Source organism: Sander vitreus, chromosome 3 (genome assembly GCF_031162955.1).
Source record: "Sander vitreus isolate 19-12246 chromosome 3, sanVit1, whole genome shotgun sequence".
Taxonomy (NCBI): Eukaryota; Metazoa; Chordata; class Actinopteri; order Perciformes; family Percidae; genus Sander; species Sander vitreus.
The window spans coordinates 30622646-30644423 of NC_135857.1; the positions used below are offsets into that span (position 1 = coordinate 30622646).

Genomic DNA, 21778 nt, shown 5'->3' on the forward strand with positions numbered 1-21778 from the left:
TGTGGAAAAGATTCCAGCGCTGGGGGACTCTTCTCTTTTCAATATTATCATCTGCTTTGTCTTCACTACCTCTTGTCACCAAAAAAAAAAAAACCACACCATCCTTTACTGTCACTGTTAGATTAGCCTGGTCCAGCAGCATATGTCGGGGGAAGCTCACTCGACACCACCAGTCATCATATTTACTAACTGGACTCGTCCCTCCATGTCTAAATCATGATACCATTAAATTGTTAAATCATTGAGTATATCGTCATTGATATAATCACTGTTTGATGTTTTTCATGGTTGCTGTTAGATAAATACAAAACCTCCTCTCCTTGGCTATCAGATGGGCATTACCGTGATAAGCTACTGTTACCTGATCATAGCCTCTCTCTGCCCAAAGAGCAGTGTTTAACCACATACATACACTGCACTGAGGGCAGAGAGGTTGCAGTGAGGCCAGACAACAGTCAGTAATGAGCATTTGGCAGTCTCAGGACAAGAGTGTGTGAGAAGAGCTCCAAGGCGATGGAGCTGACCCCATAGACTTGTGCTGTTTTGTGTGCTGTCCAATGGACAGGATGTGCCCTGTCTGGCCACTGCTCTACTAACAGTGAGGCTGCATTGTGTGTAACGACTGTTGCTGATGCAGCAGTGCAGCACCTGCAATCCCACCAGAAGTTGATATTTATAAGCAAATGTAGTTGTTGATGTGTCTGAGTTCAGCTGATGAATAATTATTTTCACGTAGTCGTTGATTCACTTTATCAGCATGTTCTGAAATTGCGTAAAATGTGACTTAGCAATTGGTTCTTGCCATCTCATTGTATCCATTTCATGGTATGTTTTGTGATAGAAGTAGTCTTTTATTACTTTTTTGATAAATATTAACAAAACAGATGTTTTCTGAAAAGCAAATGTTGGATGTGTGAGGCACAGGGGCTCGTGAATCGAACAGTGAAGGGATCAGTCTGAACTTCTTCTTATCTTTCTCTAGTCTGGAGGCTCAGAGCAGGAGCGTACCAAGAAGAAGCGGAGGGGGGATCGCTACTCTGTGCAGACCTCCCTTATCGTAGCGGCATTAAAGAAGATGCTCCCTATCGGCCTCAATATGTGCTCTCCTGCAGACCAGGAGCTCATCAATCTCGCCAAGATCAGATACTCACTGGTACTTTGATGTGTCTGAAGCCAACTTGCTGACTGTATTTTGTCCCAACATGGAAAAACTGTAAAAAACAGAAAAAAATTCTTCCATTTATAGATTGTTTTTTAAATGAAGTGCTTTAGATTTATATATAGTCATGTCAGTGTCAGTTCTATACTTTTTGAATAATATCATTTTCTTGAGTGAATAAATAATGAATGTCCTTGTAGAAAGATACGGATGAAGAGGTGAGGGAGTTCTTGCACAACAATCTGCATCTGCAAGGCAAGGTGAGTAGACCTTTTATTTGTTTTCTTTACATTTCAAAGCAGAAAATAAATATACAAATTCCCTTGTAAATATCTTAACACACATATTTGACCTTTGATTTCAGGTGGAGGACCCAGCTATGCGCTGGCAAATGTCTCTCTATAAGGAGATGTCAGGAAAGGCTGAAGATGCTGAAGACCCTGAGAAGGTGGTAAAAAGGGTGCAAGAGGTGTCTGCTGTCCTTTACCACATTGAGGTGGTGAGTAAAGACACAAGCTCAAGTGCACTGCAAGCAAACACACATGACTGTATACAGGTGTCAGCGTTATTTGGTTACTAGTGTGGTGGAAATTCTAATACACAGGGGGAGATCTGAAATAAGTATTTATTCTTTGCGCAAAGAAGGTTCAGTTCATCATGAGAGTCGTGAGAGAATGAACAAAGAGTCTTGGAGAATCACTTGCTTATTAACCCTGAGGAGGGGATGAATCAACAGCCCTGATCGGCCCCTCCAAGTCTGAGAATGCATGGGAGGTAGAGAATGCCAGTTTAAATCAGTTTCTGGCTTATCAGAAGAACATAACATTTGGACTGGCAGGGCCCACACATCATGGCATGTGAAACACTTGCAGAAACTGTGAAGGGTTCAAGCAGCTAAAAACAAAAAAAACAGGTTAGTCATCAGATATGTTAATAATCAGATATGTTATTTTCCATTACACTAGTCGCAGCCTAATTGTTAGAAAAGCTTTTGGAAATGAAATGAGGATTTGTTCACTGTACATTTTTCCTTGCTTCAGACGGAGCATCCCTACAAGTCAAAGAAAATGGTGTGGCACAAGCTGCTGTCTAAACAGCGTCGCAGGGCTGTGGTGGCCTGTTTCAGGATGACACCCCTGTACAACATCCCCGCGTAATGATTCCCTTCCTACTCAATAAAAAAAAATCTATAAAAAAACAAATCTGAAGGCTTAACATGAGCCATTACAACCCTCTTAAATGACCTCTCCTCTCACAGGCACAGGGCAACCAACATGTTCCTGGACGCCTACAAACGCAACTGGTTAGAGACTGAGGGTTACTCATTTGAGGACAAGATGATCGACGACTTATCAGTAAGTCATCCCCCCGGTTAACACTGAGATGTACCATCGGCATTAATGGCATATTGTCTTCAGTGTATACTAAGGTTTTTCTTACCATTCATTTTATCTCCAATCCGTAGAAAGCCCTGGAGGAAGAGGAGGAAGAGGAAGAGGAGACCGAGACGAAGCCTGACCCCCTTCATCAGCTGATTCTTCATTTCAGCCGCACAGCTCTCACAGAAAAGATCAGATACTCACTGGTACTTTGATGTGTCTGAAGCCAACTTGCTGACTGTATTTTGTCCCAACATGGAAAAAACTGTAAAAAACAGAAAAAAAATTCTTCCATTTATAGATTGTTTTTTAAATGAAGTGCTTTAGATTTATATATAGTCATGTCAGTGTCAGTTCTATACTTTTTGAATAATATCATTTTCTTGAGTGAATAAATAATGAATGTCCTTGTAGAAAGATACGGATGAAGAGGTGAGGGAGTTCTTGCACAACAATCTGCATCTGCAAGGCAAGGTGAGTAGACCTTTTATTTGTTTTCTTTACATTTCAAAGCAGAAAATAAATATACAAATTCCCTTGTAAATATCTTAACACACATATTTGACCTTTGATTTCAGGTGGAGGACCCAGCTATGCGCTGGCAAATGTCTCTCTATAAGGAGATGTCAGGAAAGGCTGAAGATGCTGAAGACCCTGAGAAGGTGGTAAAAAGGGTGCAAGAGGTGTCTGCTGTCCTTTACCACATTGAGGTGGTGAGTAAAGACACAAGCTCAAGTGCACTGCAAGCAAACACACATGACTGTATACAGGTGTCAGCGTTATTTGGTTACTAGTGTGGTGGAAATTCTAATACACAGGGGGAGATCTGAAATAAGTATTTATTCTTTGCGCAAAGAAGGTTCAGTTCATCATGAGAGTCGTGAGAGAATGAACAAAGAGTCTTGGAGAATCACTTGCTTATTAACCCTGAGGAGGGGATGAATCAACAGCCCTGATCGGCCCCTCCAAGTCTGAGAATGCATGGGAGGTAGAGAATGCCAGTTTAAATCAGTTTCTGGCTTATCAGAAGAACATAACATTTGGACTGGCAGGGCCCCACACATCATGGCATGTGAAACACTTGCAGAAACTGTGAAGGGTTCAAGCAGCTAAAAACAAAAAAAAACAGGTTAGTCATCAGATATGTTAATAATCAGATATGTTATTTTCCATTACACTAGTCGCAGCCTAATTGTTAGAAAAGCTTTTGGAAATGAAATGAGGATTTGTTCACTGTACATTTTTCCTTGCTTCAGACGGAGCATCCCTACAAGTCAAAGAAAATGGTGTGGCACAAGCTGCTGTCTAAACAGCGTCGCAGGGCTGTGGTGGCCTGTTTCAGGATGACACCCCTGTACAACATCCCCGCGTAATGATTCCCTTCCTACTCAATAAAAAAAAATCTATAAAAAAACAAATCTGAAGGCTTAACATGAGCCATTACAACCCTCTTAAATGACCTCTCCTCTCACAGGCACAGGGCAACCAACATGTTCCTGGACGCCTACAAACGCAACTGGTTAGAGACTGAGGGTTACTCATTTGAGGACAAGATGATCGACGACTTATCAGTAAGTCATCCCCCCGGTTAACACTGAGATGTACCATCGGCATTAATGGCATATTGTCTTCAGTGTATACTAAGGTTTTTCTTACCATTCATTTTATCTCCAATCCGTAGAAAGCCCTGGAGGAAGAGGAGGAAGAGGAAGAGGAGACCGAGACGAAGCCTGACCCCCTTCATCAGCTGATTCTTCATTTCAGCCGCACAGCTCTCACAGAAAAGACGTAAGAGCATCTTGCTTCTTCTACGACTCACCTTTGTGAACTGTTCCCCAGTGAGACTTGTTGATTCCTGTTTTGTGTTTTTCTCATTCCAGTAAACTTGACGTTGACCATCTTTATATGTCTTATGCTGATATTATGGCAAAGGTAAGAGAGTCAGTGAGCAGCATCTTAAAATTTGAGCCATTAGCACCGCATCTCGAGATGTAAAATGTGTGTTTTGCATATACAATAAATGATAGAAATACTGAATAACACATGACCTGAAATTGCACAGCAGAAAGTATGGTGTTTAAAACTGGGTGGTGGCTGGTGGTATACAGTACATTTGCCTTCAAAACCAACTATTTGGGTTGATTGAACTAAAACTTTGTTTTACAATAGTTACCCAACATTAACCCTGAACCTACCTGATATTGGTTTACTTGCCTTACCCTTCAAGTCAAATACATATTTAACCTTGCACAAGACACTACAATAAAACATGAAAATGGCAACTGCAATTTGAGAAATTGTCACCTCCACCTTTTGAGAGAAAAAACAAATGTAAATTGTATGTACAACATATGAATTTGTTATTTGTTAGTTAGTTAGTTAGTTAGTTGTGCCATCTGGAGTTAGATTGCTAAATCTGATGCGATCTAGCACTCAGTCCTTGACTTGCTGTCATCTCCCTCCAGAGCTGCCACATTGGTGAGGATGACGAAGGGGGAGAACAGGAGGGGGAGGAGCCGTCCTTTGAGGTGCGACAGACAGAGATGGTATGGGGGGACCAGGGGATGGGAGACAGGGGAGACAGCGGAGAAGCAACTACCCACGCAGTGACCACACCACATTACACTCGGCACACCACCCCCCCCCCCCACCACAACATTTTTCTCTTTCTCTTCCTGTCTTTTTACTCGTTCACTCACACTACTTGTCTATTTCCTGTTATGGTGGACTGACCTGTGCATGCCTTTGCTGGACTCTGCCCACCAGTCGAATCAATGTTGTGGACTCAATTTGTTTTTCTTTTCTAAATTGCATGACTTGAGTGCAGAGAGACGGTGCAGCTAAAGACAACAAAATGAAACCTACGTGTAGATCTTTGCTAGGTGTTTAATTTCAGAATCACATTTTCCAAGCCTGAAGTGCTTCTAAATTTTTAGGGTTTATTAACTAAATCTACTGCAAATTACCGCATCACAGTATGGTTTAGCATATTTACTTCATACTTACTTAAAATACGTTCAGCAGCAGTTATGTTTTGCATGCCACATGCTTGAAACAATGAAATGCAAAAGAAAGTGCCATTTCTGTAATCCTGATCTTTAAGCATATGTTATACAAAAATGTCAGACATTTATTTTGCTGACTCACTGAAATAGCTTACTGGGACACTTGATAGAATTGAGCCACCGTTAAGGTTATCAATTTCAGCTGTGCTTTTCCTACTATAACAAGTCAAAATGTCTGCTGTGAAAAAGGTCCATTGCACAGTTAATATGGACAAAATGTGCTCAGCAGCACCTACAAAACCAACCCCTCAGTTAATCAGCCTCTTAGTATGATTTGTAATTTGAATGGATATCCTAATATCGTATTTACTCAAAAGCCAGGCTTGGACACTGTGATGTTGTAGGTATAAAAACCCATGGCTTATTCTGGAAGGCAGCATTACATCCATTTGCACTTTGAACCTGTACTTCAATGAGTTCAGTGTTTATTCTCCATACATACTGTATGCTCAGAAATGTGATGCTGTCGTCCAAGACTTGAATTAAGCAGCTATCTTTGGAAACTCTGATAACTGTTATCAAGCCAAGTCATGCAGCAGGTTTCCTAACAGTAGAACCAGCTCTCTTGAGCTGATCTTGTGTGTGTGTGGTCAGTCTCTTCCAGGATTGCACCACCCTTTCCTGACTCACACCCTCCTGTACTCACCTGCTAATTGGGCTGTGTTCACCCATATGGACTCACCTGATAACTCGCTATCTAACAACTGACAAGTAACAGATTTTGTCTCTCTTTACCTTGAATTGGACAATGCTAACAAGTCTCCCTCTCTGTACTCACCAAGGACTACAGTAAAAGCCTGCACAGTCAGCCGTACATGCACTGTCCCAAACCCAAACACACACTCATGCAATCATACACTGACACACATCCAGACACACTCACACCCTTCACACTCATCACAAAGACACATCATTTGCTGGAAAGATGAGCAGAACCTCTGTAAGTAGAGAAAAGTTGCTCCACATCACAGTCAGGCTTATGAGGGAGGGGGGCGGAGGGCAGAGGGAGGGGTAGCTTCAGTTGTGGGTGCTTTGGGTGGGGCTTTATGCATGGTGTGCAGTGGGTGGGTCAAATCAAACCTCTTTTGACAAGAGGATGGTTGTTCAGAGCAGCTTTACTGTATCATTTGTAACAAAGTAATTTAGTATAGTAGGAGGACGGTGGCGTACAGTACAGTGGGCATAGCAGTGGAGTGCTGTATTATGTAGCAGCAATATAAACAAGTATAATATGGTATTGCACTGTACAATGTAATATTGTACAGTTTATGTTATAAAAGTGTTATAAAAATTGCAAAACACAGCAGGTCTCCATATTATATATATATATATAAAACAATATCTGCAAATACATGTAAACAATACATATGACAAGTAAATAATACAATTTATTTAGTTTAAATGGTTGTTTTAAGGCGACATATTGAAAAACTCCCTTTTTCAATGCTTGTCGACATACATTTAGGTATCTGAAGTGCCTACCAACCCACAAACTGAAAAAAGACAACTCAGTCAGTTTTTGTGGGCCGATTAGATCAGAAAACAAGGGGTTCAACAAGTTAAGGTGTGGCTCCCTTTCCTATGTCACATGCAGGCTTATTAGAATATACCGGCATCCATCTCCAGCCATGGTTTGAGAACTACCTTGGCAAAGATGTGCCATATTTTTCTTTCAAGCCAATCTGATAGACTGTATAAAATATGGACGTAGTCTCCAGGACTTCATCCATAGGTTTCTGAAGAGCCAAAATGAAGCTCAAAGTAGGCGGTTCCCAGTGGTTCCGGCTGTCGTCATGTTGGCAGTGCCTGATGTCGCCTAACTCCCAGCTAATCCACATATGGGCACTGCAGTGGAGCATGGTGGAGCTGAGGCAGGCCGACTGCAGCCTACGGTCTATGCTAGCCTCCTATCATGGCAGCCACCTGTCACTCAAAGCGGCATACCCTCAATTATGCATAACTTTAAGCCTAAATATATATTTTAAATGGGTGAATTATAAAAAGGTTTCAGCACTGGCTGAAACTTGCCGCTTGGCCAATCAGAGCAGACAGGGCTTTTGGGGAAGGGGGCTTAAAGATACAGAGGCTGAATACAGTTATATTCAGACAGACATTATGAGAAAAGTAATGTGTTTTTTGAAAATGAAAGCATGTAAACATGTTCTTAGGTTTGGGTTTAGATACCCAAAACACAAGTATGACCCTGACAATTAGCATATGTCTCCTTTTTTAATCAATTTTTTTTGTAGTTAGATATCAAATCAAAATCTCTAATTCATTCAATTGAAATTAGAAAATTAACTATCAAACTTATGTTGCATTAAGTAAATCCAAAATGATTATCTTACAGTAGGCACTTTACAAGAGTCAACTGCTAAATAACTAAATGATACTCATTACCAATTCAAGTAAATGCCTTTGCCTTCATTTCAGCTCAGGTTTATAGACTTACAGTTAGTTTCCCGTGGGTTAAAAAAGACCGAGAGGAACCACATAATGCTGCTGCAGGTAGCCTAACTGTAGGGCTTTGAAATAGATCAACGCTGAGTTGGACCGTTGGATAGGATATGCATGCTGTGTTACTCTGACGACTGCTGTTGCTTCCTCGTAAGTGTGTGAAATGAAATGTTTGCTGCCATTGAATGTTTGCTGCCTCTGGAAGATGTCAAGAGCTGGTATAACTGTCTCCATCACTAATACACATTGTGTTCCATTGGAAAAGAATGTGCGTACGTGTTCCTGTATCTCTATCTTTGTGAGAATGAATGAGTTTTTGTATTTTAGAAGGGCCAGTATTGCAGCCAGCTCCTGCGCCATAATCTTTTTATCACCAAGACGGTGTGTTTTTCAAAATGTAGGTTCATTCAGGACCCTGAAGGAATAGTTCAACATTTGGGGAAATACAATGAAAGGCCATCTTGGCCTTGGAGATACCATTGAATCTGGCGACCTCAGTATAAGGACAGGCCTCATGAGATACTGTAGTTATTTGTCAAAAATAACTTTCTATAATTAACTAATGCTAAAATCACCATATAATGCTAACTTAGCTAGCTGCTTCTTTTTGTTTCTAGCCTGTGATGAACAGACATTAATATTGCTGTTAATTATAATCAGGTAGCTTAAACCTTGGATGTCTTGTCTGTCGTCGTCATCTTTAGCTTCATTAGAAACGTCTTTGTGTGCAGTCAGTGGATGGTCATCATTAGGACAGAGTTATGAGGATGTGTGCGTGTTTGTGTGCGAGTGAGTGCGGGGGGCAGTGCTGTCCTGGTTGGCAGGGTTACAGCTGTGTCCCTCCTGCTCTGCTCTACAGGATAAGGAGATGGAGAAACAGAGGCTTCTGTACCAGCAGTCCCGTCTACACAACCGTGGGGCTGCAGAGATGGTGCTGCAGATGATCAGTGCCTGTAAAGGTAGGTACTCTCTCTCTCTCTCTCTCTCTCTCTCTCTCTCTCTCTCTCTCTCACTCTCACACACGTTTTTGGACATTATCTATCATTATCTTAGCCGCATGAATGATTAATTACCCATCTGGGCTAATTTGTATATTAGGTCATTTATTTTAACTGTGTAACTATTATAGATCCCTTCAGCCCAGTCAATTGAATGCTGGGATAGTGATCCTACAGTGATGTGAGATGCATTGCGTTCCCAGGTTTAGTCCAAATCAGATCAGTGGCGTTTGAGCTACTAAACAAAAAATGTCAATGCTGTATCTCACCTATTATTATAAAAATGCCGAAAAGCAGTGGAGAGCGAATTCTCCCAGGTTTTAAGGTAAATAAGTGCTGTAATGTTGTAAAATCCTAGCACAGTGCAGTACGATGCACAGTGTTGTGAAAGCAAGATCAGTAAAATCTGAAATATTTATTGTGATGGCAGAGAGGATTTATCTCTAATTTGTTTTTTAATTTTAGGGTCACAGATTGTTGCACACCACCAGTGGTGGAATGAAACAAGTATATTTACTCAAGTACTGTACATTTCATGCAACGTTATACTTCTACTTCACTACATCTCACAGGAAAATATCGTACTTTTTATTCCACTGCATTTCTCTGACCGCTTTAGTTATGAGTTACTTTCAGGTTCACAATATTAATACAAAATATAATTAACAACAACTTCTGATATACAGTGAAGTAGTTAACATTAGCTCCACCTTTACCAGCTTCAGCAATACAGTGATGCTTACAAATGAATGCGCCAATTGTCATATAATCATAATATATATAGCATTCTGAAATGGGCCTATTCTGCATAATGAGCACTTTACTTTGGGTATTTTGCTGCTAATACTCTTGTACTTCTATTCAATTAAAATTTTAAATACAGGACTTTTACTTCTAACAATTTAAAGTACCAATGCTATGCTACAGTGTACACATACTATATAAGTAAGTAATAAGTAAAAGATCTGAGTACTTCTTCCACCTCTGCACACCACTGATGTTTCGTCCTAATTCAGGCGTACCTGGAGTCATGGTTTCTTCCACGCTTAAACTGGGAATCTCCATCCTCAATGGAGGCAACAGTGATGTACAGCAGGTAAATATACCCTATGAGAGTTTTACAAAATATATTTTAATTAGAAAGTTGGAATAAAGAGCTCAACCAAATGTTTTGGTTTGTGTCTTCGTGTCTGTGTGCAGAGAATGCTGGACTATCTGAAGGATAAAAAGGATGTGGGATTCTTCCTTAGCGTTCAGGCTCTGATGCAGACCTGCAGGTCTGTCATGAATGATTGTTGTTAACCTCTCTTGTTTTTGATTGTTGAGGTTTTGAAGACTTTAACTCCAAACATTGCTTTGAGAAGGGCTTAGTCGAAGTAAAAAATTCCAGGACTTTATTTTGTTACGCTGACTAAATATTTGATCTTTACAGCGTTTTGGACTTGAATGCTTTTGAAAGACAAAACAAGGCTGAGGGACTTGGGATGGTTTCAGAGGAAGGCACCAGTAAGTATGGTCGACAGCTTCTATCTGAACACACTGTGTGTACATGTAGCAGTCTGTTTTGTTTCATTGTGCATCGGCTCTTGATATAATCTGACATGTTTCCAGTTCCAGTGTGTAGTCTATTCTTTTGTGCACCTGTTTGTCTGAGTGTGCCTGTTTGTGGATGCCTGGTTGGGGGTATGTTTTCATGCAAGAGTGTTCAAGCCACGACACTCTTGTGGTGTTTTTCCATACACATGCTGCCTTGGCTTGACTCGGTTTGACTCGTGCGTCAGCTGAGCACGACTGCCCGCTCGAAGGTGTGTCTGTAACTTTAACGTTAAAGCGTTTTTAAACGTCAAAGCATTTAAAAAAAAAAAAAGTAAAGTTGACGTTGAAAAGCAGCGTGCTGATCTATGGCTGCAACAAGTGGTCATAGGAGCAGCTGTAAAGCGGTGGAAAAAAAACATTTAATTTAATTTCCTATATATTCTTCACGTTAAAAGTCTGCTGCTATTTTGTTATTTAAAAGCTTTTATTATGAAGCAGCAACATCAGGAAATGTTGGGTTTTCTCAGCAGCGATAACTAAACACAACTTAGTAAAATAAAGCAGATGTCTGAAAGAACAAACAGGGACGCCGCGTGGGAGAGAGAATAAACTTCAAACCACAGAGATTCAGTTAGAAGCTACAAAAGTACTAAGCACTAAACAGACACTTTAAAAAACGCCTTGCATGGAAATGAATGAAGTCTCACAACACACCCTTGTTTGAGGGGGAGAAGGGCAGGGGGGTCGTTACTTCTACGGTTTGGCTGTGGTCGGCGAGACGTCACTGCAACCAGCTTGTAGGCGGGTCAGGCGCACTTTGGCCCGAAACTGGACAAGGCACAACTAGGCGTGTTTAAACTGATAAAGGAAATGCAAAGCAGCGTCATGGATTGACTCAGCAAGTTGGCGCGGCCAAAAGTGCCAATGGAAAAACACCATTGTATTAGTCACAGCATTTTGACTATTGATGTATGAAACTGTTTATCATCCACTGACAGCCATGAGATTTCTGGACTCACTGCATCTCTTCTTGTCTTTCTCTCTCCTACATCATGTTCATTTTTCCCTTTTCAACCCTTTACCCCTCACGCTCATGTCTTTCCTACCTGTCATTTTGCTGCTCTCACGGTTCTCAGATAAGAAGCTAGAACGTGGTAAATGATCTCATATATATTACTTTCTTTCTTTCGCTCCTTTCTGTCCTCTCTGTCCCTTTAACTCTTAATCCCCAGACTAGTTTTTTTCTTCCCTTTGCTGTGACCTTAATAATCGTTTCATTTCACACCCAAGGACCCAGTGCAATCTAGCTTTACAGTCACGTATCACAATAATACACTTGCTGCTGTAGCTGTACTCTAGCCTTTTATTTCTGCCCTTTTTCTTCTGGAAGTGACTGTAAGGTTTGATTTTCCGCTTTGAGTGCTTTATCACAGATCTACTGTAACTCTGACACGCTTATGACTGATCACTGGGAAGGAAAGGCAGTACCTCATTTTTCCTCTCCCACTCAGTTCTCTCAAGTAGATCATAGAGAACTACACCGACCCTGTGTCCTAGAAACTCTGAAATGAATTCTCTAAGGATTGACCTACACAGCCAGACCATCTGTGTAAAGCCACTGCGTATAAATCCTCACATTCCCTAAAATGTCTCCTAACTTCTGACCATTTCAATTTAATCCTGCTTTACCATGCAGTGCTATTTAATTGTGGCGGTGGTGCACATTGAAACACTGCCGCTTTTGTGCACAGGGGCCACCAAAATCAACACAAAGTGAAAGTTCCTCGCTGTAACTTTAAAAAGGTTCCAGCACTGTTGCTGAACCATGTGCCCTATAATTTAGTATTTTATACTAAAAACCTGTCGACTCTGTATGTGATCACAGGCCTTTGATTGCTCCAGATTCTGGATTATTTAACAGATTACCGATTTCCTCCCCTGGCACTAAGTTTTATTATTGGGAAATATGAAACCTAGCAGCACCGCCACGTTTTTGCTCTGTCATGATTACAATCTGAGCATGCTTTTTTTTATTTTTGACAAAGAAAGAATTTCAAGTAGCCAGTTTCTGATGGCATGCTAATAATAGAGAGCTTTACAAATTGTATTTTGCATGGATAGGATTTCATATTTAAGTCAAAACCTACTAAAGTAAACTGCCCACACATAAAAGGCTACTCACTTCTTGTACGAAGCTTAGTTGTCGTTTTTCAGTACACCCTGACAACAACAGGAATTAACTCTTCATTTTCCACGGTAGATATACAGTATATTGGTGTGTATTGAGTAGTTTTTCTCCCCCCCAACATCCATACTCATAGCTTACTGGAGTTTGCAGAGTTCAGTAGATCTGTCCTGCATGAGTAATTTCTGTGTTCACTGTCAGCATCTTAATGTTTCATCAGTTGTGTGTGTGTATATATATATATATATATATATATATGTGTTCCCTGTTCCCTGGTTATCTGTCTTCATTGAACTGTGTATTCCATGTCCATTTCCATGTGATGTGACAAGTGTTTGATGTGCTGTCCATTTGAGTTTTGTTGAATAATTGTTTTCTGTAAAATGTATCTGGAGAGCTAGACAGTGGTAAAGTTTGGGGGAGGGAGCAGTATGGCAGCCTCAACCTCCCTTTTTGCTGACAAATGGATGGGGACTCAGAGGTCTGTTGTTTTCACTAACATATTCTAATGAAAGCAGGGGAGTGGAATGAGGTGATGGTACTTACAATTTTACTATTTTTGCAATGCACATGTGTTTACAGTCACAGACACTTGCATACAAGGATGCATACATACAAGTACACTAATCAATGTCCCTCAATTGTCAACACACACACACACACACACACACACACACACACACACACACACACACACACACACACACGTGCTTTAGTTTGATCTACTGTTGATAGATACTGTTATGTTTTTGCTTATCGATAATATTTCACTACTAAATCTGGCAATGCTTTGTGCTATTGTGCATTGTTTAGTGTGTATCAGTAGATATGTAATGTTAAATTGGATTACCATAATCACCATTTTACCAGTTCCTAATTAACACAGTTGATGCTTAATCTAAAAATCTAATCTGAATGCCGTTTATTCTGTTTTAACAAGTCGTTTGGTTTCAGATTAAGCCTCATTTCACTTAAAACTCTAATTCCTAGTGTTTTTTGAATTAAGAAATTGGACAGATCACTGTACTATTTTAAATAAAATGACTGTATTCTGTAAAACGTTGATTTGTCTTTAGAACTTTTGAAATAATTTTTCCTGTTAGGCAGAATTAGCTTTTTGTCCTCAAATGTAATTTTAGGACAAACATTGATTAAAAAAAAATGACTTGTTAAGATGGAGACTTACCAGTGTATTGTTTATTTGCGAGAACCTTCTTGTTCCTTTTAGTAATAATTAGGGCTGTCAGCGTTAACGCGTTAATCGCGATGCGATTAAGGGCTGACGCGATGCGATTAATTTTTTTTAATCACATTAATCGCATGCCGGCATTTATTAATTTATTTTACACTTCACTCAGCTTTGCATCGTGCCTAACAGGCTACTATTTTGACCCTTTGCAGCACCGTTACTTATCATCAAGCTGCCACTTCCTCGTAACACATCCTGCTGCTGCAGGCTGCAGGCATGATGGAGAAAGACAGCAGTAATGAAATCCTGAATGGCGCTTTTTATTTTCCAAAACTCCCGGACGGCTCGTAGACAAGTCGAAAGCCATGTGCACACGTCAAGCTTGAGCTACCACCTACGGCGCTAAGCATAGTAGTACAGTTCACACCGCGAGCGGGTACGCGCGACACATGCCGGAAAAGTTGAGAGAAAGGAAAAAGAGACTGTGCTGTCGCATCCGTGTGTGCATGCGTCCTTGAGAACTGTAACTCGTATAACTTATGTTGTCAGTTAATTGTAGCATTGACCGGCATGCTACTTGCCGACCTGTGGATGAAACCAAAACCAAACGTAAAATAAAGCCACACCAGAGCGCCTCTTACTGTGCTCCAAGGCTGCAACACAACAAGCACCTGGCTGCTTCGGAAACCAAAACTTGCGCATGTTAAATGATCAGATTTGAAACCAAATCCTCCAAACGATTCCAAACGATTCCTATAAAGAAACAATTCTACTGGAATCGTAATTTTTGAAACGATTCCAAGTAGGAATCAGTTCTCGATGCCCAACCCTAGCGATTAATCGCGATTAACTATAAAACTTCAGCGATTAATCACGACTAAAAAAAAAAGAATCGTTTGACAGCCCTAGTAATAACTGATTATACATAATTAAGGGAAATGGGAATTTTTTCTGAAGATCACTGTTCTCATATCTAATGCTATGAACGCAGTGATGCAAGAGAAAATGTTTAGTAGTGGGGCAAAGTGTTCAGTTAAAAGTAAAATACACTGGTATTTTCTTTTAATACACCTAATGACTTGTGCTTACTTCTGATTACCACTGTGTATTCTAACAGCAAACTGACCGAGTCCACATGTACTCTGTACTGGGACTGTTGAAACTGTCCTTTCAACAAGATGAATTTGCATGTCCTGTGTTCCTCTTCCCAGATGAGAAAGTGATGGCAGACAATGAATTCACGTGTGACCTCTTCCGCTTTGTGCAGCTTCTTTGTGAGGGCCACAATAACGGTGAGTCTCTTTACCAAAGGTGGTGTTTCAAAGTGACCAGCAAGGAGAGTGCTTGCTCATATTAATAGTACTGTATATTACCTATTGTTTCAATTGTTGTAAACTCCATTTAAAGCGCATCTTGTTTCCATTGTCCGCTTTCAGATTTTCAGAACTACTTGAGAACTCAGACAGGCAGCACCACTACCATCAATATCATCATATGCACTGTGGACTACCTGCTGCGACTACAGGTCACTCTGACATTCTGATGGCGGTTCACTGCTCTTACTCCCATGACTCCAGACTGGAGCCTCCTTTTGCAAAAAAAACACTTCGTTTAGTCGATTGTTGATGAAAGTTAGCTCTCCACAGCATGGAGCAGGTTATAACTGTGAGGTTCTTGTCTTTGCTAGAGGAATTTTTATTTTTTTTATTTTCGAGGGAGCTTTTTGGATTGTTCATTTCAGTCAACCAGCACACGTAGATGTATGTACAGTACATGTACACACAGAGGCTCTCTGCATTTTCGGATTGTGTACTTTAGCAGAAGCACTTAACTGTGTATTGACTTTACCAGAAAGCTGCTTAAGTCCAACTTCAGTGACTGGCGAGGTAACCCTCCCCTCAGGGAAAAAAACACTTTCATTTGGGCCAATTTGATAGTAAGATAGAATACAAAAGTAACATAATATGTCTGCTCTACCGGGTGAGCTACCCAGGCGCCCATATATAGAGGTTTACTCCTCGACGCAGCGGCCGCAGGTTCGACTCCGCCCTGCGGCCCTTTGCTGCATGTCATTCCCCCATTCTCTCCCCTTTCATGTCTTCAGCTGTCCTACATAAATAAAGGCCTAAAATGCCCAAAAAATAATATAAAAAAGTAACCTCATATGTTCTACCTTCTTCCTGTATGCAGGAGTCGATCAGTGACTTTTACTGGTACTACTCAGGAAAAGAAATTATTGATGATCCTGGAAAGAGGAATTTCTCCAAAGCAATGACTGTGGCCAAGCAGGTCTTCAACAGCTTGACTGAGTACATCCAGGTAAGAAAGTTCCTGTATGAATGATAGATGGATAAAATGTTGAATGATACATGATAGAAAACATCATTTCAAGGGGACTCCATTGGTTAATTTCCCAGTAGCGGTACCTCCAGTTCAGTGGAAGCCTTGTACTTTTCACAGCAATATAAACACCCACTGGTTGGAGGGTGGAATCTGTGGGGGGGGGGGTTAGCCTGAACATTGTGCATGTTACGCTTGCCAGGTGAGCAGGTTTTCCCCACATTATTATTATTATTATTATTATTATTATTATTTACGATTTTTTTTTCTTTCAAAATAGAACTATAAAACCTTTTCCATATACATTTTGATGTTAGGATATTGCGTACTACTTATCATAACCCAGTCAAGCAGACATACCAAAACAAGACACTAGTCAATGAAATAAAACAATAAAGCTATTTTTTAAACTTCTGTCTGAAAATAATCTAATATATAGACATATTTAGTTTCAGAATACTTTGAAACACAAGACAATGTTAAAATATACCCCCTAACATGATGACGGCACTGGGATATCATCGACATTTTTCTGTGTCTGTCAGGGTCCCTGTACTGGTAACCAGCAGTCTTTGGCCCACAGCAGGTTGTGGGACGCTGTTGTGGGCTTCCTGCACGTCTTTGCTCATATGATGATGAAACTTGCTCAGGTAAGAAACATCCCAATTTATGCTTAACCTTTTTGTAGTCATACTCTTCATTTTCCTTTGTATTTCATGGTATCTTTCTGGAGAGAATACATACAAATTCTGCATTTTGAATGATCCAATAATGTCTTTGTTGTATTACAGTTGACCAAAAGATGAGTCCAAGCAATTAAAATAGAAATGTATACATTTCCATATGGTATATTTTAATTTATTAGTCCACTCTTAGTATACTAATTGTGTGAACTGTCTCTCTCATGGTTCCTGCAGAGTAAAGTATGTATTTATTAGATTTTTCTTTTATTTGTATACCTTAACTAGCTTTCCCACCCACTTTACTTTGTCAGATTGTTTCTGCCTCTTCACTGAGACACGTCATGTTTAAGACTATAACATTTTTGATGCTGTAGGTTTGAGCACTTAGAAATGGCACAGGATGTCCTTTGGTTATCTTCCTTTTTAAAATCACATTTAAATGCAGCTGTCTTTTTCATGAAATTCCACTTGAATACAACTATATAATGTATTATTCATATTAACATTTATACATCAATAGAGTTTTACAAAATGCAGTTTTAACTTTGACTTTTGATTTTACTGCATTAGTATAAAGGCTATTTATATCCGTTTGTCATTCTACTGCTGAATTATATTGTGGCTCCTCTGCACACTTTCCCTGTGTCCCACTGAACGGATCAGTTCACCAGACTGAGCTTGTCAACAACATGAATTCACGTTAAGATGGCAGAAACAATTTGAGGAAATACAGTTTATCCACATCACCTGATTTAAGTATATATTAATTTCCTAGTACTGACCAGTGATTAGGGTTTGATTGTGCTTTGGACAAACATGTGCTTGCTTTGAATAATGTGTGTCTGTAGTCTGTAACTTGTTTGACCTAACAAGGAGCTGCAGTGTTTTCTTACTCAGTCTGTTTTTGTGTGACAGTGTTGATGGTAATAATAATAATAATAATAATAATAATAATAATAATAATAATAACTTTATTTCAGGACACAAATGGAAGGTCCATAGTACATAAAAAAATGACAATATTTACAAAAATATAGCAATAAATATACAGTACAATTCATATAAATTAATAAAAGGTCAACAACCTTCACCTGTAATATACAAACAGGAGCGCCAATGTCTCCACAGTATAGATGCATACCTGACAGAGCTAAACTCAGTGTGGGCTAAAGCTTGTTTAATTCTGTTTTCTGAGACAGACATCCACACATGTATCGATAAATAAGGTTTCTTTATTAAGGCAGAACAGGTAGGCACACCAACACTAACAAACATTTGACTACACCATCTTGGTTGTTTTAGAAGCAGTCTCATGCCATCATTATACGCTATAATGTTGAGTGTTACTGATGCTGCCGTTTAAAATGCATTTTTGTACTTTTATATCTTGAATTTTGTACAAATGTCAGGTTATTATGGTTTGTTTAAAAAAAAGCAAGATAGAATAACTTTAGCATCAGCACTAACCGATGAGATGTGGTCATACTGTACATATATATAAATTCAGAAACATTGTGTTGGCAGTAAAAACAATTGACTTTTACACTGAAAATATGTCATACCATGTTTCTGTATTGAAGAAGAAGGCAGATATGTGCTAATTTATCAAGACTTGCATTTGAAAAGCTTCAGAAGGTTTTAAAATAGATCAAATTAGATTTGAGGATGTGGCCCAGAAATAGGGTTGGGCATCGTTTGGATTTTAACGATTCTGATTCCAATTGCGATTATTCCTTTCGATTCCGGTTCTTATCGATTCTCGATTCCGATTCTTTGAGGCGGGGAATTGAAACGGGTCACATGCTTATTTCATAAATAAGAGGAACGTTTTATTTTGATTCAATGGTGGTTTGCAGTTTTACAGGGCTTTTTCAACATAAAATAAAGCCACACCAGAGCGCCTCTTACTGTGCTCCATGGCTGCAACACAACAAGCGCCTGGCCGCTACGGAAACCAAAACTTGCGCATGTTAAATTTGGAACCCATGATCAGATTTGAAACCAACGATTCCAAACGATTCCAATAAAGAAACGATTCCACTGGAATCGTAATTTTTGAAACAATTCCAAGTAGGAATCGGTTCTCGATGCCCAACCCTACCCGGAAGGAACTGTATCTTAAAATTAAATGATTAGATATCATTTACATACAATCTGTAAATCTCCAGGTTTAGACACAACAATGAAGTAAAAATGTTGATGATAACATTTTTATTTTCATGTGTAACCCTGTTAGATGCACCCCGATCCTGGACAACGAAATGGCGTAAGAATCTGTGTCTCTCCGCCAGTGCCATCTCATTTAGAGGCCCTTCATGCTTTTTTGAAGATCTCATGCTTCATCACATTATTTATTACGCAGCCTTATTCCCAAATCATTCACATTTTCCTCTTTGTATATTCCCTCTGCAGTCATTTTATGGTTTTACTTTGCACTTACCAGACATTTTTCTTTTACATGTTTAGTTTTTCTAACAAGCCATCATGTCAGTTACGCACTGTCCCTGAATACAGGGACAGTGTGCAACAGTGACAGACACTGACTGTCGAATAAGAGACAGTTTGAATAAATGTTGACTAGGAATATATTGAATTGAGGAATATTATATTGTACGAGAACTAAATTGGACAGAGAATTTGTGACTGTTCAGTCAGATTCTGAAAGATGTTATTCCATTGTTAAAGGTGGTTAACAACAAATATAAACTTAGATGACATGTTTAATTATTTATGCTATTTATTCTTTTTAGTTAGCTGTAATTCAAAGTTTTGTATTTTTGGATCTTTCGTGTTGTAGAGGTATTAAAAGGTGCCGTTGGGATTTCACAGGTAGCTGATGCTTGCACATCCTGACATTTACTACTGTTATCTGCTGGTGCAGGTCTTCATGAGTTCTAAAATCAGCGTCTGCAAATGTGTTTACGTCTTGCTCCCATGCTGCAGCCACTTTTTCAGATAAAGAGGAAAGGCGGTGCTGTCGAGCAAAAGGCATTTTGTTCCCTTCTCTCATACCTGCTTGTGTTCCCAGTGTCTGTCGTGCTGTCCATCATGTCAAGTGTATTATTTGTGATGTTAAAAATGCATATTCTTTATTTAAAAATGCAAACCCAGGATCATTTTTGGAGTAGAGCACACTCTGAGGTAGCGTCTCTTGCCATTTCATGTCTCAGAAAGAAGCACATATCCTCTCAAATTAAAATGCGATATATCGTTCAGTACACATTTTAAGAACTTTTTTTTCTACCGTTTGTGCTTCGCTTTGCGTTTTGGCTTTGTTGCAGGACTCCAGTCAAATTGGACTGTTGAAGGAGCTACTGGACCTGCAGAAGGACATGGTGGTGATGCTTCTGTCTCTGCTTGAAGGTATGATGTCCATCCCAGTTTAGTGACGTCCTCTCCTTTCTGTCACATACCCGCTATATATTCCTCATGTCCTCTCACCTTGTACGGCTCTTAGGCAATGTGGTGAATGGCACCATTGCCAGGCAGATGGTTGACATGCTGGTGGAGTCCTCCAGCAACGTGGAGATGATCCTTAAGTTCTTCGACATGTTCCTCAAGCTCAAGGACATAGTGGCATCTGACGCCTTCCGAGACTACGTGACCGACCCCCGTGGTTTAATCTCCAAGAAGGACTTCTCCAAGGCCATGGACAGCCAGAAGCAATACTCTGCCTCAGAAATCCAGTTCCTGCTCTCTTGCTCAGAAGCTGATGAAAACGAGATGATCAACTTTGAGGAGTTTGCTGATCGCTTCCAGGAGCCAGCCAAAGACATTGGTTTCAACATCGCCGTTCTGCTCACAAACCTGTCCGAGCACGTACCCCACGACACACGCCTTCAGAACTTCCTGGAGCAGGCCGAGAGCGTGCTGAACTACTTCCGCCCTTTCCTCGGCCGCATAGAGATCATGGGAGCCAGCAGGAAGATCGAGCGCATTTACTTTGAAATCAGCGAGGCGAACCGCAACCAGTGGGAAATGCCACAAGTCAGAGAGTCCAAGCGGCAGTTCATCTTTGATGTGGTCAATGAGGGCGGGGAGAGTGAGAAAATGGAGATGTTTGTGAACTTCTGCGAGGACACCATCTTTGAGATGAACATTGCTGCGTCTATCTCTGAGCCCGAGGGAGGCGGAGCGGAAGAGGAAGATGACGAGGAAGAGGAGGAGGGCGCGGGAGACCAAGGAGAGTCTGGAGAAGGAGACGAAGGCAATGGAGACGAAATTCCTCCAGAGTCCGCCTCAGCCTTTGCAGACTTTCTGAAGAGCGTGGTCGAATTCTTCAACATGTTCACCTTCCGGAACCTGCGGCGTCGGTACCGCAAACTAAGAAAAATGACGATAAAGGAGATGGTGATCGGCCTGGCTACATTTATCTACACCGTTGTGATGGGTATCCTGATGTTTGTTTATGGCATATGTAAAGGCTTCTTCACACTCATATGGAAGGTGCTGTTCGGTGGAGGCTTAGTGGAGGGCGCCAAGAAGATAACGGTGACAGAGATCCTAGCCAGTATGCCAGATCCCACACAGGACGAAGTTCACGAGGACCTGCCGCCTGACCCTGGGGCTAGAGAGGTCCAAGACGCTGACGGGGTGACAGATCTCTTAGATAACGTGGGAGGAGAGGAGGAAGAGGAGGATAGCGAGGAGAGGGAAGGCGGACGCCTACCTGGTTTCAATACTCCTGGGGGACTTGGAGACTTTGGTGAGACGACAGCTGAAGAGCCTCCAACTCCAGAGGGCACGCCGCTGCTGAAGAGGAAATTGGTGAGGTGTTCCATCTGTTA

General features: G+C 40.5%; 1 protein-coding gene across 1 annotated transcript in view; it reads left to right on the forward strand.

Moving 5' to 3' along the window:
* Positions 1 to 21778, forward strand: part of ryr1b (ryanodine receptor 1b (skeletal)) — an 83642-nt gene that overhangs the window by 53737 nt on the left and 8127 nt on the right. Inside the window, exons 73-90 of the mRNA XM_078246931.1 lie at positions 983 to 1153; positions 1360 to 1419; positions 1524 to 1658; positions 2200 to 2312; positions 2418 to 2514; positions 4220 to 4326; positions 4419 to 4470; positions 5004 to 5084; positions 8920 to 9019; positions 10075 to 10154; positions 10259 to 10335; positions 10491 to 10564; positions 15180 to 15260; positions 15405 to 15493; positions 16159 to 16287; positions 16854 to 16958; positions 20273 to 20354; positions 20449 to 21758. Coding sequence (XP_078103057.1) covers positions 983 to 1153; positions 1360 to 1419; positions 1524 to 1658; positions 2200 to 2312; positions 2418 to 2514; positions 4220 to 4326; positions 4419 to 4470; positions 5004 to 5084; positions 8920 to 9019; positions 10075 to 10154; positions 10259 to 10335; positions 10491 to 10564; positions 15180 to 15260; positions 15405 to 15493; positions 16159 to 16287; positions 16854 to 16958; positions 20273 to 20354; positions 20449 to 21758 — 2943 coding nt within the window. The remainder of the gene's footprint in view (positions 1 to 982; positions 1154 to 1359; positions 1420 to 1523; positions 1659 to 2199; positions 2313 to 2417; positions 2515 to 4219; positions 4327 to 4418; positions 4471 to 5003; positions 5085 to 8919; positions 9020 to 10074; positions 10155 to 10258; positions 10336 to 10490; positions 10565 to 15179; positions 15261 to 15404; positions 15494 to 16158; positions 16288 to 16853; positions 16959 to 20272; positions 20355 to 20448; positions 21759 to 21778) is intronic.